This window comes from Saccopteryx leptura, chromosome 9 (genome assembly GCF_036850995.1).
Source record: "Saccopteryx leptura isolate mSacLep1 chromosome 9, mSacLep1_pri_phased_curated, whole genome shotgun sequence".
NCBI classification, from domain to species: domain Eukaryota; kingdom Metazoa; phylum Chordata; class Mammalia; order Chiroptera; family Emballonuridae; genus Saccopteryx; species Saccopteryx leptura.
In genome coordinates, this window is record NC_089511.1 from 17,029,611 (window position 1) to 17,047,689 (window position 18,079).

The 18,079-nt window shown below is 46.0% G+C and overlaps 1 protein-coding gene across 6 annotated transcripts in view; it reads right to left on the minus strand.

Moving 5' to 3' along the window:
• Window positions 1–15,720, minus strand: part of TK2 (thymidine kinase 2) — a 39,939-nt gene extending 24,219 nt beyond the window's left edge. Inside the window, exons 1-5 of one of the 6 annotated variants that reach the window (XM_066349280.1) lie at window positions 15,456–15,719; window positions 14,492–14,517; window positions 8,391–8,465; window positions 4,718–4,771; window positions 2,198–2,287 (exon numbers count right to left, since the gene is read on the minus strand). In XM_066349280.1, coding sequence (XP_066205377.1) covers window positions 2,198–2,287; window positions 4,718–4,771; window positions 8,391–8,465; window positions 14,492–14,517; window positions 15,456–15,570 — 360 coding nt within the window. In that variant the 5' untranslated portion in view covers window positions 15,571–15,719. Of the gene's footprint in view, window positions 1–2,197; window positions 2,288–4,717; window positions 4,772–8,390; window positions 8,466–14,491; window positions 14,518–14,800; window positions 15,054–15,080 lie in introns of those variants that run through there. The other 5 variants (XM_066349279.1, XM_066349282.1, XM_066349285.1 and 2 more) reach the window with 5 other exon arrangements.
• Window positions 15,721–18,079: the final 2,359 nt, after the last annotated feature.

The window sequence follows — 18,079 nt, forward strand, 5'->3', positions numbered from 1 at the left end:
TTCCTCCCTCAGCCTGGACATTCCCCACACCCTAGTGCAGCAACACTGAGACTGGGGCTGGTTAGTAGCAGCCTCTTTCACAGGAGTGATAAGCCTCACCTAGATTTTGGGTTTGAGGAGGTGCTAGAAATACTGCCAAGTACTGTCGAGCAAAGCAGTGTCAAATGCAAAGTATCATAATTAGTATGGATTATTACTAGGGTGCCTTTACTTAAGTGAAGGGATCTGAATACTGAGGTAAAGCACAGAGAAGGCTGGGGTTCAGGTGACATTATGAGAAGACTATGCCATCAATGCCTCAGGGTTTGGTTTTCTAGAACCCTGTAAGGATGTGAGACCTACCAACTTCGCGACTTTCTCAGTGATGAGAAAGCAATCAATGAACAACTAAGGTGCCGCAACGAAGAATTGATGCTTCTCATCTCTCTCCCTTCCAGCCTGTCTGTCCCTGACTGTCCCTCTCTCTGCCTTTGTCTCTCACTAAAAAAGAAAAAAGAGTCACTGCAGGTGCTGGCCAGTCTATTCAGTGGACAGAGCACTGGCCTGGTGTGGAGATGTCCCAGTTTCAATCCTGGTCAGGGAACACATGAGAAGTGACCATCTGCTTCTCTTCCCTTCCCTCTCCCCCATCTCTTTCTTCCCCTCTCACAGCCCGTGGCTTGATTGGTTTGACAGTTGGCCTCAGGAGCTGAAAGTAGCTCAGTTGATTTGAGTATCAGCCCCAAACAGGGTTTGCCAGTGGATTCCTGTTCCGGGTGCACGTGGGAGTCTTCTATTTCCCCTCCTCTCACTTAAAAAAAAATCACTGCAGCCCTTTGGAACTGGGAAAGACTATGGCCAGCAGAAACACTGACATCACACCTCTGTGGCAGGGAGCACACACCCTCCACAGATGATCTTTCCTTTTGTCCATAGTGTCCCACTGGAAGCAGGAGGGGCCCCTACTCTTGACACCAAGTAGGCAAACGATGTTCTCACTCAGCATGGTACCCATGCACCCACAGAGCCCATGGGACCTGAACCAGCAAATCAGGGAGATTCAAAACCACAACCCAGGAATTTCCTGACTCTCTCCCTATGTGTCTATCTGTCCTACTTCTCCATCCTCTCCTTACTTCTCACTTTCCATTGCCCATCTTTTGCTAGCTTCCCAGTCATCACCTCTCTTTCTGTTCATCTTTCCAAGTCTGTCCATCTCTCTTTCTCTCTCTGCCTCCTTCACGTTTCCTTATATTCAGATAAAACAGATGCAATTCTGGTTTGTAAGTAACTGCCTGCTCAGGAAAAGCAGGGTGAGCAACCTCAGATCCTCTAACCTGTATCATTTAGACAGACATTTGGAAAAATAGAAATTCATACGGTTCTACTCATAGCTTTCTATTTCTAAGAAACAGATTTATAAAAGAATGATAAAGTGCCCAACCAAGGCTTGATCAAGTCACCCAGCTGAATGGCTCTGTCCAAGAAACTGGCTTACAGGGATCTTCTTCTTTGGCCTCCAAAGCCAGTCTCTTAGGTTGTACTTGCGATTTAAACCCACAGGTGCTAATCAGGATCTCCTCTGCCAGCCTTTCTAAGAGCCTCTGCCCCTATTCACATCCCTACTGATGGAGGGGGCCCAAGCAGCCTGTTTGTGGTCCATGAACTTCCAACACCTGATTGGCCCAGGGCTGGACACCTGACCCAAGCGAAGCCAACCAGATTCTTTCTCTCAAGAATTTGAACCAAAAGTCAGATCTTGTGGAGGTTAGAGAGTGGTTCCCAAACATGTGAACAAACAAAGCATGCATTAAAATCACCTGGAAAGCTTGATAAAACAGACTGCTGAGCCTCATCTCCAGAATTTCTGATTCAGCAGAGAGTGTACATTTCTAACAAGTTCCCAGCTGTTGCTGCTGCTGCTCCTGGTCCACCAACACTTTGAGAATAACTGAATTAAACAGTGTTGAGCCCAGTCATGGTTAAGTCATGAAGACTCAGGCTCAAAGGGTATCATAGCAACTTGACTAGCTGAGGCTGGTGGGTGGGAATCTTCAGAGTGCTGCAGGAAAAGAGACCCCGGCCCAAAACAAAGGAGACTGAGCAGCATGCGAAGGTCCTGCTCAAGGCTCCTTATGAGGGTTCCATTCCTGGCAGCCATATACCCCTCATTTGAAGAAAAAGTTAAGAAGGTGGAACCCAAGCATCTGAAAGGTACCTGAGGATGAGTGTGCTGATCCAGCATGGTGAGCTGCACGTATGTCTGGAGCGTTAGGCCCCATCGACAGGCATCACGGTACATCAGACCCTGCAGAAGGGAGAACGCAGCAGTTTACCTCCGAGTGCTCTATCTGTAGGACGCTGGTCATTCTGGTCATAGATAGCCATCTCACAGAACCTACATAGGGCTGAACAGAGGCCAGACATAAACCCAACACGGTCACAGAGCCCTCAGAATGGAGCACATAGAGACAGACATTGGGGCACTTCTACTGTAGGACAGCCCAGTAACAGCTGTAACAGGAGCCCATACAAAGTTCCCAGGGAACATTCATTCAGTCACTCAGTAAGTGTTCACTGAGCACCTGAAGTCTATTCTCTATCCAGCAGCCAAAGTGAGCCTATTGAACCTAATTCAGTTCTTGTCACTCCCTGCTCAGAACCTTCCAGTGGCTTCCCATTGTATTCAGAATGAAAGCCAAAGCCCTCACCAAAGCCCAAAGAGCCCCAGACAATCACTTCATCTTCTCTCGTCTCCTACCACTTCTCCTCTGGCTCAGTGAACTTCCAACCACACGAGCCTCCTTAGTGCCCCGAACACATCCGAACACGATCCACCTCAGGCGTTTGTATTCGCTGTGCCCTGTCTAAATGCCCTTCCTCCAGATATGTGTATTCTCAGCCCCGCACTGTGTTTAGGTCTCTGCGCAATGTCACCTAATCAGACACCTTTCCCAGCTATCTTGTCTAAAACAGAAGCCTCACCCCTCACATTCTACTGCCTGGACCTACAAAACACTTCATGCTCCATAATTCCACTTGCTGATAGTCTTATTCTGCTCTCTTTCACATTTTTGATTTTTTTCTCAGTGCTCACTAATGAAACTCTCTCTCTCTGCATTGCAAATGCAAGGTCCTAACTGCAGGTAAAAGGAAAAATCTCAGAAAAGTTAGGAAAAACACTCCCTCTTGACTGTCGGCTGCAGAAACAAACACCTTTCTTCATCAGAAAGCCAATTCAGATAGTAATGAACTGAGACCTTTCATAAAATGAGCAACCTTGATCTGTCCAGAGTGGAAACTTAAGTAGAAATATCTGATTCTATTACATTTTTTTATTCTAAAACTGTCACTGGAAATGCTCTTTGTACCAAAGATACTCAAACTTCTGAGACTGGGACTGTGTCCTGTGAAATGTCACCTCTAACCCCTAACGTCTGCAACTCCACTTGTCTTAATAATCCAGCGCTGGCTCCTCCCTGATTCCTAAAGAGCGAGAATGTTTCTGGGCTTTTCTGTTATGCCCAAAGAGAAAGACTAGCATTCCATCTTCTCCCACATGTACTGATGTGGAAACTCTTTTCATGTCTCCGGGATTCATTTGTTTGGTTTTTAGAACTTAAATTCTAAAATTTTGAATTTCTGATTGTGTTCTGGGATTCTTTATTCAACTCTGAGAGTTTCTGCCTTATTTAAATAATCCCTTTACCTGCTTTAGATTTTTTCATAGCTCCAATCCCTACCCACCATATCATATGTTTTACTGATTTCTGCCTTCCCACACTGGAATATTAGAGCCAGGAAAGCAGGAACAGGAAACAAGCATAGGTTGAATGAATGACTCAACAAGCCCCTAGTAAGTGCTCGGCAGTGAACTATGTTCTAGCAAATCACGGTCGGCCAAATTAAACCCAGTCCTGTCCCTACTGGAACTCAGAGTCTAAGGAACCATACAAACAGATCACAGAAATGAAGACACGGCAGAGGGTCCCCCTTATCCAAGGTTCAAACCCAGAGCTATTCTTTACAAGCTTGAAACCTCGGGCAACTTTATTTCAGCTGCAGTTTCCCCACCTGAAAAAATGAAACTAATGATCCCTACCTACATCATGGGGCAGACGCCCAGACCTGCATCCCTTTCTCAAGCTTGCTCTTGCAGAACCAAGCCTCCACACTCTTTCAGCAGCCAGAGCAGAGCCTCTGAACCAAGAAGGAGTGCACGGGGCACAAGCACACTATAGCCCCTGCCTGCTAGGTCCACCCTCGGGAAAGCAGACAGGTAACTGCAGAGTGAGACAGAGGCAGCCCCTGGACACTGCCAAGTGCAAACCTAAATCAGAGGTTCACCAAAGAAACTGGTTACTTAGAGGTGATAGGTCCCGGGGGGGCTAGGCCTGCAGAGACCTGGGTTCTAATGAGTTTCTTCTAGGAGAAAGTGGGGTAGAATGAGCAGCAGGAGACTGACACACCCCCAGTGGCCAAGGCTGACCACTTGATATAATGTGGGGTCACTGACAGGAGGTCCCTGGGCTCTGCACATGCCTAGCCAAGCTTCCAAGATCCTTGACCTCAGAACACCAAAATGCTGCCATTTTCCATTTGTGTCCTCCCTTTCCTCCTCCAGCCCAGCTAAGAGCGAGGAAAATGCCTGGGCAAGGGGCAGGCTGAGGCACCAGCACCCCAATGCCCAGGCATTTAAGAGGAAGCTGGCGGTTCACGCAGGAAACAAAGCACTCACCAGAGGATTATGGCCACGGACATTTCTCCACTTGGGCACAGGCTCCGGTAACACCTACAAGGAAAGGAAACATCAAAGGGCCGCTGTTCCCCAGCTACGAGCTCTATGAAAGCATGTAAGTGTTGGGAAGATAGGGAAAGAGAGAACAGAGATTTGGGTGCCCAGGGTGAGCCAAAATAGCTGAGAAACCCTCTGTGCAAGGCCATAATGCCATCTAAACACCGCTTCCTCGCGTGACTTCCAGAAATGCCCCAAGAACAACTCTGTCCATCCCTGTATACAAGTACATGCACATGCCACCTCTCTGGCTGCCCTGGAGCTCCCCAGGGGCAAGGTAGGTTCTTTCGGTCCCTCCTCTGTGTGCTCCATCCCAGCCCCACTGCTATCACGGCCGGCTGGGCAGGGAGGTGAGAGAAGCCCAGGGAGAAGCTGCTTCAGGCACCTCAGGCTGCGACCTGAAGCCCAGCATCCCCACGTGGGAGCTCTCCCAGGAACTTGGCAGCTTTCTCTGCCTCTGTTTTCTCCCTCTCATCTCTGCACTGGGCACACTGACAGCTAAGAGTCCTGTTTCTTCAGTACACTCCCTAAACTGCTGTGTAGGTGTATACTAGAAAGGATTTAAATGATGTTCTTGGGGCCAAGATTTTGAGAGTACCCAAATCCATCTGCAGACCTTCAAGTGCATGTCAGCAGGTAGCACAGGTCCCAAGAGACCAATGGAAAGCAATGAACAAGACCCTTAAACAGTAACCTCCCGGAACCTTTTACACTTCTGGGCCTTTGCTCATGCTATTTTTCTGCCTAGTATGCCTATCTCACCTCATTTCACATCAACTTTCATTACATGGAAAACTCCTATACCTCTTTCAAAATCCAGTTCAATCCCTTCCTCTGTGAATCACTCACTGCCCCTCCCAGACCTCTTCTCCTTCTCCTGGGTCTTCAGCATGCCATTCCTGTCCCGAGTAGCAGATGCTGCACCATTCAGGACCAGCCTTGACCTGTGCACCATCTGTGGCACTGTCACTCAAAAAACATTTATTGAGTACTTACTGTGCCAGGTGCCATGGTAGGCACCAAGGACACAGCAAGAGCAAAACCACCCAGCCCTGCCTTCATGGAACTTTGAACTAACTGGAAGAAGCAGACAGCAATCGGATACTTGCAGAAATCAACATAAATTTTCAAGCCCTAAGAAGTAGTATAGAATAGGGGCTCAGAGGGGACAGACGAACCTACAGCTGGAAGGGTAACCTTGTTGGGGAGGTCAGAAAGCACTGATCTGAGAACAGAAGGCTGAGTGATTTCCTTAAAGACAACAAAGCTCTTCAAACCACAGAAGAACCAAACAAGGACACAGCCTCTGGAGCCAGACAGCTGGACTGGGACCTGGCTCCACCATTAGCCATGAGGCCCTGATCAAGCCATTTAACCTCACTGAGACTCAGTGCCCTCATCTGCAGCCAAGGTAATAATAGTACCTACCTCATAAGGAGCACTTTGGTAAGGATGAAATCATTAGATAAAGATAATATAATGAAGCCTCAACACACTGACCGGCATAAGTAGCATCCTCGTCAGATGTTAACTATCATTGCTGTTATTATTGTTGTTGAACATTGGTTCCAAGGTCCTCAGTAAGAATACAAGTACAGTTGACCCTTGAACAACACAATGTGAACTGCGTGGGTCCATTTATACATGGCTTTGTTTTCAATAAATACCAGTATTATTTTCAATCTGTGGTTAGAAGTCTGAAGATGTGGAGGGTTGACTGTATGCATGATCCATGCCATTTTACATAGAATTGAGCATCTACAGATTCTGGTATCCGTGAAGAGGTCTTGGAACCAATCTCCCGTGAATAACTAACAAAGGTAGTTAATTTTGGGTGTCAAAAGTTATACACAATTTTCAACTGCGTGAGGTCAGTGCCCCTAACCCCCATGTTACTCAAGGGCCAACTATACTTCTAAAGTGCCATTGAGAGTTACACCACTCAGGCAGGTGAGTCAGGTTCCCCAAGACCTTCACCACCCAGGTTTGGTAATTCACTAGGAGGACTAACAGGACATAGCATATAATCATACTTAGAGTTATCTTATTACAGTCAGAAGATACAAAGGAAAATCAGCAAAAGAAAAGGGTACATGGAGCAAACTCTGAAGAAAACCAGGCACAGGCTTCCAAGGGGCCTTTCCCAAGGGAGTCACACAGGACACACTCAGTCCCACTAGAAGCAAGTTGTGACATGTGTGAAATGAGGTCTACCCAGGAAGCTGGCCTGAGCCCAGGAGTTTTTATCAGGGCTCAGTCATGTAGGCAGCCTCTGTCTAACACACACAGAAATTCCTGACCGCTTGAAATAAGTCACGCGCCCAGAAGAATCCATATTGTTTTCACAGTCCAGGCACAGAACGCCATACCTATCATTTCGGAAATGGTGAGAACTCTCCTGAAATCTAAGTTCCCACATGCCAACCAAAAGCTGACCTTGCAAACTAGCCTAAGGGTAGCAGCCTCAGGCCTGATGTGTTAACTCTCTTCTGCATAGCAGGACATGAACATAAGCAAGACAAACGCTAAATAATGCTATTATTTTTATCAAATCATTAATGTTTTTCATAGAAAAACAAGAAAAGAAAGACGGAAAGCAAAAGATTCTAAAGGCAAAGAAACTGTAGGATCTGTAGTAACAGAAAAGCCAGAAACAGAAAAGATTATACCACTAAAATCTACAAAGAAAAAGGGTCAGGTCAGGGTCTTGGTGTAGAGATTATTCTTTTATTTATTTTTTTAAGTGAGAGGAGGGGAGATAGAGAGACAGACTCTCACATATGCCCTGACTGGGATCAACTCAGCAACTCCCATCTGGGGCCAATGCTTGAATCAACTGAACTATCATAAGCACCTGAGGCCAATGCTCAGACCAACCGAGCTATCCTCAGCATCTGGGGCCGACACTCAAGCCAATTGAGCCACTGGCTGCAAAAGGGGAAGAGAGGGAGAAGGAGCAGAGGGAGGCTGAAAGAAGCAGATGGTTGCTTCTCATGTGTGCCCTGACCGGGAATTGAACCTAGGACATCTGCATACTGAGCCGCTCTATCCACTGAACAAACCGTGAGGTTATCTTTAGTGACTGGCTATAAATAAACTAGAAATTACGTTAACTGACTATGCAGTCATACCCCCTGACATCTAGATGTACCACCATAACATTCCAGCCATTCTCAATAATCTGACTTCTTGCACATGTAAACTCTTCCTAACAACTGTGGGGAGCTCTGTACCTGCACTGTCCAATACAGTGGCCATGAGCTACATGTAACTATTACAAACTAAAAATGGGACTAGTCCAAAATGAGATACACTGTAAAAATAAAATATATTCCAAACTTCAAAGACTTACTATGAAAAACAGAATATAAAATAGCTCATTGAGGATTTTTATATTGATTACCTACCTGTTGACCTAATAATATCAGGAATATATTACATTAAATAAAAGGGTTTTTTTGGGTTTTTTAGCAAGACTATTAGAAATTTTACAATCTATACATGGCTTGTATTTGGGGCATGTATTATATTTCTATTTGACGGGGTGGTCCACACCACTATAAATTACTCTGTCAAGTTTTTGCAGGCTCCTTTGAACCCGTGGTAGAGGCCGTACCTCAAGGTCTCCTGTGTTGGAGAAGAACTCCAGACATGTCGTCTTCCCGCTGGCAATATTGCCCTCAACACAGATCTGGCAAAAGACAAGTGTGTTTTAGAACCAAAAATCAAGCACCTAGGGGAATAGCAGGGAAGAATTTCTAGAGAGGAGCTCAGGTAAACAGCATAACCGGTTCAGTCCAAAAGTTCAACGTGTACACAAAAAAATTCCTCCACAGGAAACCCGAGTTCCCGCTGTTAGTAAAAAACAAATTAACCCTCCCCTTGGGTGGCAGGCTCCAGGCCCACAGCTAGGGGGCGCCGCACCACGGCCCTCCAGGACAGACCTGCCCCTACACCAACCCCTAGACTAGACCATACACAGCTTGCCCTTGGCCGCCCTAGTTCTGGCCTTCCCTAGCTCAACCCCTCAGTCCATCAGAATTCAGGCCGAAGTGTTCTGCCTTCTTAACTTCTAATGGTTTTGAGATTAGAAAGCATATATCTGTTACCTAAACCTAACTCACAACTTTGTGCAGAAAAATGTGCTCAGTCATGGACTGTGAGGTATGAGCAGAGGAGAGGACTTGGTTGAAAGACTTGTTGTCAGGCCCTAACATGGGTAACAAACAACCATCAATGCGTTTCACCTCACTAGAACCTGAGAGATCAATCCTAACATGTTCAAATGGGAGAAAAGAGATTTGAAAAAGCTAACAAAGCAGAGTGCAGCCTGAACCTACACTCTGCTCACACAAACTGCACTGAGGGCGAGATGTCCGGGCACTGGATGGAGAGAAGGGCCACCAAGAGCCATCTGGGACTCCCCTATAAGTACCTCACTGTAGGGAAAGAAAGCATTTGAGGCGATAGTTTTCAGTCTTGAATACATGCTAGAATCTCCTGGGAGATATTAAGATCTAGCCTGACCAGGTGGTGGCGCAGTGGATAGAGCGTCGGACTGGGATGCGGAAGGACCCAGGTTCGAGACCCCGGGGTTGCCAGCTTGAGTGCAGGCTCATCTGGCTTGAGCAAAAAGCTTACTGGCATGGACCCAAGGTCACTGGCTCGAGCGGGGGGGTTGCTCAGTCTGCTGAAGGCCCGCGGTCATGGCACATTATGAGAGAGCAATCAATGAACAACTACGGTGTTGCAACGAAAAACTGATGATTGATGCTTCTCATCTCTCTCCATTCCTGTCTGTCTATCCCTCTATCTGACTCTCTCTCTGTCCCTGTAAATAAAAATAAAAATAAAAAAATTATTTTAAAAAAAGAACTGAAAAAATAAGATCTATATAAGGACGCCACAACCCAGACCGAGGACAGCACACCTCTCGGGTAGTACTCAGGCTCCGGTACCTTGTAAAGCTCTCCAGCTAATGTCAACGTGCAGAAAGGCTGACCAGCACTGGTCCATAGATACCCGGCTTCAGAAGCACCAGACAGGTACCCAGGCCCTCTCAATCAGTCTCTGGGTTGGGGCCCTCAAACCTGCTGCCCAAAATTCTGGCAAGGCTCCGCTCAGCCAGGCACCGCTGGTGGTGTTGGTTCCAGCAGATTACAGAGGAAATGGGCGACTCCGCATAAGTAAGCGGACAAACTGGTCCTTAAGAAAACACATTAGACATCTTGGGGCACACACAGTCAGAGAAGGACACATTTTGCTGTTCAGTGACGTTTACATTCTGGCTGGAGGTACCCAGAGAAACGAGGGCCACTTAGGTGACTTGCCCAAGGCACGAAACCTAGCAGGAGGAAGAGTTGAGAACTCACACCCAGGCCTGGCAGACCCCTCCCATGACCCCGTGGGGCTTCAGTCACACCCTACGTAAAACAGAGTCAAAACTTGCCCTACCCTTTCCTATAAACTGTCAGTCAGCTGTGAAAGGTGCCTCCTGCCTTGATCCTAACAGGTATCCAGGAGAGCTGGATAATCACACTTCCAACAGATGCCAGGCCACCGTCCTATCCCAGCTCCCTGCCAGCTCATTCCTTTGCAACTCTAAACTAAACAATAAACCCAAGGGATTGCACAAAATGGAGAATCCATTAGGGCACTACGGATTTCATTCTTCATCGCTCCTCTTTAAAGGAAACAACTTTTCCTCTTCCTATTTAAAAAGAGCTCAAGCAAACATCATTCTGCAGATTTTGTTTCTTTCTTGTTGACTACAAGGAACATGTCATTCAGGTGAGAACATCTTCCAAAAATACTTGTTCCAACTACCACCATGAAATCCTAAAAGCTAGTTAAATCTAAAGCCTGAGATTAATAACTGGTGTTGCCAGTAGAGCAGTCAAAGTATGAAAACTCGCACGAAGTTCCCCCATCATGGAGAGAAGACAAACGAGCCAAGCAAATAAATTCTGTAACTTTTCTTAAAAGTAATACCTGCTGACATCAGAACAATGGTGGAATGAGATATCCCCATGATCTCTCCCGCTGAAACTTCAACAATATGAACAGCTACAACTCAGCAAAGGAACCCAGCAAAAGATCAGCCATTGAATCAACTAAAGGTGCACAGGGTAGTGATGGGGGACAAAAGATAAGGATGCAGATCCGCTGCTGAGCACTCATGGTGGGGCTCCGGAGAGAGAGAAACGCAGGGTGTCTGGGTTCACTTCAGCCAGGAGGAGGAGAGAGATTGGGGTGCACTCTGAAGAGTGCTAAACCAAAGCAACGGCTGCGTGCGGGGACAGGTCGGAAGAGGAAACTCTGGGAACCTGCCCGTGCTGCTGCAGTCTGCCCTGTCCGATTGGCTGTTATCAACAAGACAGGTAATAACAGGTGTTGAAGTTGCGGAGGAAACGTAATTCTCCTTCACTGCTGGTAGGAATGTAAACTGGTACACCCATTATGAAGGTTTCTCAAAAAATTAAGAATATGTCTACCATATAACCCTGCAATCCCTCCACTGGGTATCTAGCCCCAAAACTCAAAAACATTGGTACACAAAAACACATGCACCCCCATGTTCATCGTAGCGTTATTCACAGTGGCGAGACATGGAAACAACCAAAGTGTCCCTCGATAGAGGACTAAAGAACATGTGGTACATATATTGAATGGAATACTACTCAGCCATAAGAAATGATGACATATTGCCACTTACAACAACATGAATGGACCCTGAGAATATTATGCTAAGTATAATAAATCTATCAGAAAAAGCTAAGAACTATATGATTTCACACTTAGGCTTAGGTGGGATATAAAACTGAGACTCGTGGACATAGACAAAAGTGAAGGGGTTACCAGCGGGGGGCAGTTGGAGAAGAGGGAAATAAAGAGGGACTAATATACAGTGACAAAAAGTGATCTGAATTTGGGTGATGAGCACACAATGCAATGGACAGTTCAAATGCCAAAGAGATGTTTACCTGAAACCTATGTGTTCTTACAGATCACTGACACCCTGTTAAACAGAGTGTGAGGATAAGAGGAAAGTAACAGGAGATTACAAGAAAAGGTGTTCACCGTGCTGTAGGAACACACGGCCACATGGCCAGCCGGGCCCACCGCTCTGTGATGGGCCAAAGTTTCCTCCACTTTCCTCCTCCATTCGACTTTGCTATCAACTTCGTGTGATCATGATTAACACTGAGATGTACCACCTAGCCTTATTTTAAATGACAATTTTTTACTTTCCTGAAAATAGAAGTTAAGCATTCTCACAGTAGGAAATACTGAGAACTAAAAGAAGAAAATAAAAATCACTCACAATTCCAAAGACAACTGCCATTAATCAGAATCAAGCTTTCTAGGCAAACAGGCTCAAGCTCCAAAGCCCCCACCAGAACCAAAATACAGTGTGTCCGTAAAGTCATGGTGCACTTTTGACCAGTCACAGGAAAGCAACAAAAGACGACAGAAATGTGAAATCTGCACCAAGTAAAAGGAAAACCCTCCCAGTTTCTGTAGGATGATGTGGCAGCATGTGCGCATGTGCAGATGATGACATAACACCGTGTATACAGCGGAGCAGCCCACAGCCATGCCAGTCGAGATGTGGATGGTACAGAGGAAAGTTCAGAGTGTTCTGTGGCTCGCTAAATTCGAATCCGTGACCAAAGTGCAATGTGAATATCGGCACATTTATAACGAAGCGCCACCACATAGGAATAACATTACTCGGTGGGATAAGCAGTTGAAGGAAACCGGCAGTTTGGTGGAGAAACCCCATTCTGGTAGGCCATCAGTCAGTAAAGAGTCTGTAGAGGTTATACGGGATAGCTACCTAAGGAGCCCTAAAAAATCTGTGTGTGAGCCCACATCAAACTACACTGAATAGGTATGAAACTGGGAGAGTTTTCCTTTATTTGGTGAGATTTCACATTTCTATTGTCTTTTATTGCTTTCCTGTGACCAGTCAAATGTGCACCATGACTTTATGGACACACTGTATATATCGTCCTGTTAAAGACCCTGAGAGATATGCAGTAAAAAGGAAACTTGCCCAGATGTCCAACAACTGGTAAACAGATAAAGTGTAGTACATCCACACAATGGAATACTATTTGGTAATAAAAAGGAATGCAGTACTGATACATGCTATAACATGGATGTGCCTCAAAAACATGCTAAGTGAAAGCTATTTTACAGGAAATGTTCAAAAAAGCAAATCCATAAAGAAGAAGTATATTAGTGGTTGCCTGAGGCTGGGGAATGACTGAAAATGGGCATGAGGTTACGTTTTCAAATGATAGAAGTGTTCTAAAATTAAGACTGTGATGAGTTTGGACCCAAGGTCGCTGGCTCGAGCAAGGGGTTACTCAGTCTGCTGAAGACCCGCGGTCAAGGCACATATGAGAAAGCAATCAATGAACAACTAAGGTGTCGCAATGTGCTACGAAAAACTAATGATTGATGCTTCTCATCTCTCCGTTCCTGTCTGTCTGTCCCTGTCTATCCCTCTCTCTCTCTGTCTCTGAAAAAAAAAAAAAGACTATGATGGTATTGCACAACTCTGTATATTTACTAAAATTCACTAAATTGTACACTTCAAATGAACTTGGAGATATGTAAATTAAACTTAATAAAGCTGTTTTTTAAAAAAGGAACCCTGTGTAATTTTATTTAACATTCAAACAACTAAAGGAAGACACCTTACCTTCCCCAAATTCTCTCTCCCTCTCATTCATACCCACTGTTAACACTCTCCAATTTTCCCTTAACCAGGCAGACAATTTCTGCAATAGTTTGTAGTATTTCTTTCCTGTTTTTTTCCTATAAAAAGTTTACATATTATTTAATTTCAGTCATACTTCATATACTTTTATTACTTTATAATATCTCTTACATAATGAGTACCTTTCCAAGTCATTAAATATTTTTCAAAATCATGATTCTAAATGGGTTCATAATATTATTCCATCACATAAGATAACCCCTGACCTCTGGGGAGGAGTCAGGCTCAGGGATGGAAACAAAGTCCCTACCCTATCCCTAGAGATCCTGTGGTATTTGATTGTTTTACTATGTGTATACAGCTAGTGCTCGAATTACGACCACAATTGGTTCCGACAGACCGGTCGTAACACGATTCGGTCATAAGTTGAGTAAGCTATATGTACAGTACTGTGAAATGATATTATAAAAATCTTTAAGTCATATTTTATCATAATTTTCTTTCATTATTGTTATATATCATAATTTTCTTTGTTCATTTTATGCCATTTGTATCATCTCTACACCATTTTGTTTCTTATTTTTACATTCGTCATATTTAAGTAAAACACTGCATTACCAGTACAACTGGTTTAATATTTGCAAAGACAATTTCCTCTTGGTTGACATCTTGGGAGGGGTTTGATGAAAAATATCCAAGACACAAAACACAAATTGCTATACCGAGTCTGGGATAACAGTTGAAATGGTGCACGCGGAGATGGTAGTGCTGCCGGAAGCTGGTCCGCACTGTCGTAGGCCCAGCTGGGCAATGCTTGGGCTGCCAGACACGGAGCAGTCGTGGCTAGCGATCGTGGTCGTAAAGTCGAATGGTTGCATAGGTCGTAAATCGATCAATATTTATATTCCTTCACTCCCTCCTCAAAAAATAGATTGTTTGTGTGTGGCAATGTGCGTGGAGAGAGAAAACGTAAAAGAGGGACTTACCACAGACTTTTTCTCATTTTCTTTATCTACAAAAGAAGGAAAATCAATATTTAAACTCACTTTTAAATGATTCACTCTTTTTTGCCCTAACTTGCTAAACTACCACAAAAACAGTAATTTTTATGCTTGCACCCTGACCTAAAAATGTTTTCCAACCTGGGGCCTTCCATGGGCGAACCCAGGCAGAGCCACTCCGGCTGTCTGCCTGTGTGTGACACTGTACAACTGCTGCCTGGGTGCTGCTGGCACACGTGGGCCCCACCTGTGTTCAGCTTTTTTCACTTAGATTATGTTTTCCCTTTTCCTCACATTTTACATCTATGATCCTCACAAACTGGTGTCCAGCACGGGAAAATGCCGAGCAGCCTCCCCTCGCAGCGCACGGCTGAGTCAGCAGTGGTCCTGGGTTTCGGACCAAGGCCCAGGTTTCTCCCCCAGGCCCAGGGCTCACATCACGGCCCACCCCCTCACAGGTGGGTCTCAGGTGCCACCCAACAGCCAGGGGCCAAAAGCCGCCAGAACTTGGCTGTGACAGCGGTTCCGGTTTCTGAAGGGCTGGTCTCCCCGACCAGCGGGAGAGGTAGGGCACCTGAGCCTAAAGCAGCCGCCATTAGCTCGGGGGCTGCTGATCCGCAGCAGCCGGTCTCCCCCGAGGCTCAGAGAATCGGACCAGCCCGGGACGGGGTACTGGGGCAGCCCGCCCACGTGGCGTGGGTTCCAGCTGCTCTTCAGACCGCTCCCCACCCGGAGCACGACACCGGCCGACGCGGCAAGGCCCCGCCCCCTCGCCGCGGGCCGCCCCGCCCCTCCTCCCGGCTACTTCGGGTAAACTCCGCGCCTCGGAGGACGAGCTTGGGGTTCAGGCGGGTCCCGCGAGCCGAGTGCAGGGAGCGGGTGCCAACGCCGGTGGACGCTAAGGCGAGCGCCGCATCCCGCCGCCGGGCAGTACGGAGAGACGCGTTACCCCGAGGCCAGGCCGGGCGCTGCGCCCGCCGCATCCCGGGGCCGCTGGCGGGGCTTCCGGGCCCCTCCCGGCGCAGCGCCCGGGCGGCCCAGCTCCGCAGCGGCCGCAGGAGCATGGTCCGACGGATCCCGCGGGTCCCGGCTTCCTTCTGTGTGAGGGGCTGCCAATCGGCGCGATCGCGGGCCCGCGGTTCGCCAGCTTCTACGCGCCGCCTCTATTCCAACGCCGGCCTCCACGGGCGCCTGCTGGGGCCGGACTCTTAAAGGGACCCCGTCGCATTTCACCCATCTCAGAGAGGGAGGGAAAAGAGTTCAAGGTGAGGAGTTAGCCAGGAAATTCCCCAGCGGACTGGACGTTGGCAGAATGAACCCCTGACTTGGCAAGACTGTAGAATGAATGCAGTGGTAGGATTCAGTCGGTTCACACCGGTTCCCATACATAATTTTTTGTTGAGTTCAGCAAACCAGTTGTTAAAATGGCACTTGTAATCAGAGTTCTCTCTAAGGTGGGTGCCCAGGCAGCTGCCCATTGTGGAAATCACAAATTTACATTTCTTACTTTTTTAACGTTCATCTGAGCAACAGCATATTCTAAGTGTCTGTAGTAATGTTCCTTCTGTCCATAGGTGAAAAATAAATTGCAAGTGAGGATGCCAATCAAGGAGCAATATGGAAGTATCTTTTTTTTTTTTTTTTTTAATTTTATTTATTTACTTATTTTTTACAGAGACAGAGAGTGAGTCAGAGAGAGGGATAGACAGGGACAGACAGGAACAGAGAGAGATGAGAAGCATCAATCACTAGTTTTTCATTGCGTGTTGCAACACCTTAGTTGTTCATTGATTGCTTTCTCATATGTGCCTTGACCGCGGGCCTTCAGCAGACCAAGTAACCCCTTGCTGGAGCCAGCGACCTTGGGTTCAAGCTGGTGGGCTTTTGCTCAAACCAGATGAGCCCGTGCTCAAGCTGGTGAGCTCAGGGTCTTGAACCTGGGTCTTCCGCATCCCAATCCGACGCTCTATCCACTGCGCCACCGCCTGGTCAGGCTGGAAGTATCTTAAATAACAGTTTTATTGTTTTTGTCAGGTATTATTTAATGTTTTTCATTAATATTTTAAAACTTATGATCTAGTTTTGTGTACCTCTTTTATTGTTCTTATCTAAGTATGAAGTGCATGAAATAATAAACAATTTTGGTATATCATTTTTTTATACTTAAAATGATCATTAGGGCGGAGAACTGGTTGTTAAATTATTTGAATCCAATCACTGGATGAATGGTCAATAATACCACAGACTGATTGGTTAATAATTATTAGAGATTATTTAATTAAGCACCTGTTATAACTACGCACATGCACACACAAGTGCCTTTCATTCTTTCCAAGAACCCTGCAAGTGGATAGTATCACTCCCACTCTCCGAGCTGAGCTGACCCTCAGAGACTTACGCCATTTGTTTAAATGATCACAAGCATTCATTATGGAGTGGAGGTGGAATGCAAGCCCATCTATCCTGCTTCACAGCCTCATTCTCTCCTCTGAATTTTCACATATCCAGAGTCTGCACTGTAAATGTAGTAAATGCCTCAGGAAGTTGCCGGATAGAAGGAAGGGAGGGAGGGAGGGAAGAAGGAAGGAACGAAGGAAGGAAGAAGAAAAGACAATGCAAAGAATCCTAAAATTTCTATGGAACAACAAAAAACGCTGAATAGTCAAAGCAAACTTGAATAAGAACAAAGCTCTCTGAGTTCCAACTATAGTAGTATAAAGCTATAGTAATCAAAACACTATGGTACAGGCATGAAAACAGACACACAGAACAATAGAATAGAAAAGAGAACCCAGAAATAAACCCATGCATACTTTGCACAGTGCAGGAAACCACCAACAAAACAAAAAAGCAACCTACAGAAAGGGAGAAGATATTTACAAATCACACATAATTTTTTGGCTAATAATAAGAGGTTAAGAGCCAAAAACCATAAAGAACTTATACAATTTACCATTTTTAAAAAATAGCCTGATTCAAAAATGGGCAGAGTACTTGAATAGACATTTTTACAAATGTCTATTTCCAAATGGCCAACAGGCACATGAATAATGCTCAACATCACTGATAATCAGGGAAATGCAAATCAAAACCTCAATAAGATATCACCTCACACCTGTCAGAATAGCCTATTTACAAAAACATCCCTTTAACATGAAAGACTTCAAGATGGTGGCGCTATGGCTTCACAGGAGCACTGGAAAAACACGAATTGAACTGAGTATCTGAAGGGCCACAGGCTGTTCTATGGGAGACAAGCACCAGTGAGGGGGAGGCCAAAATAAAAATATGCGGAACAAACAGGCTCACAAACCCAGGCCAGGATCCCCTGAGGGCAGAAACAGGGTTTGAGGCCCAGGCCATCAGTACAGACTACACATGTCCCTGCAGGGACAGAAGCAGACTGGCAGGTCCCTGCTTTAGTGCAGTTTGTATGCTTCAGCTCTGTACAAAGCGGCTAGTGATAAATGCTATGAGGAGAGGGGTGGTGGCTAGTTCAGACGGAGTGACTAGAGCAATAGCATTTGAGTTGTCCAGAGCCTGGGGGGTGGCAGGACAGCCACCACTCCTGGC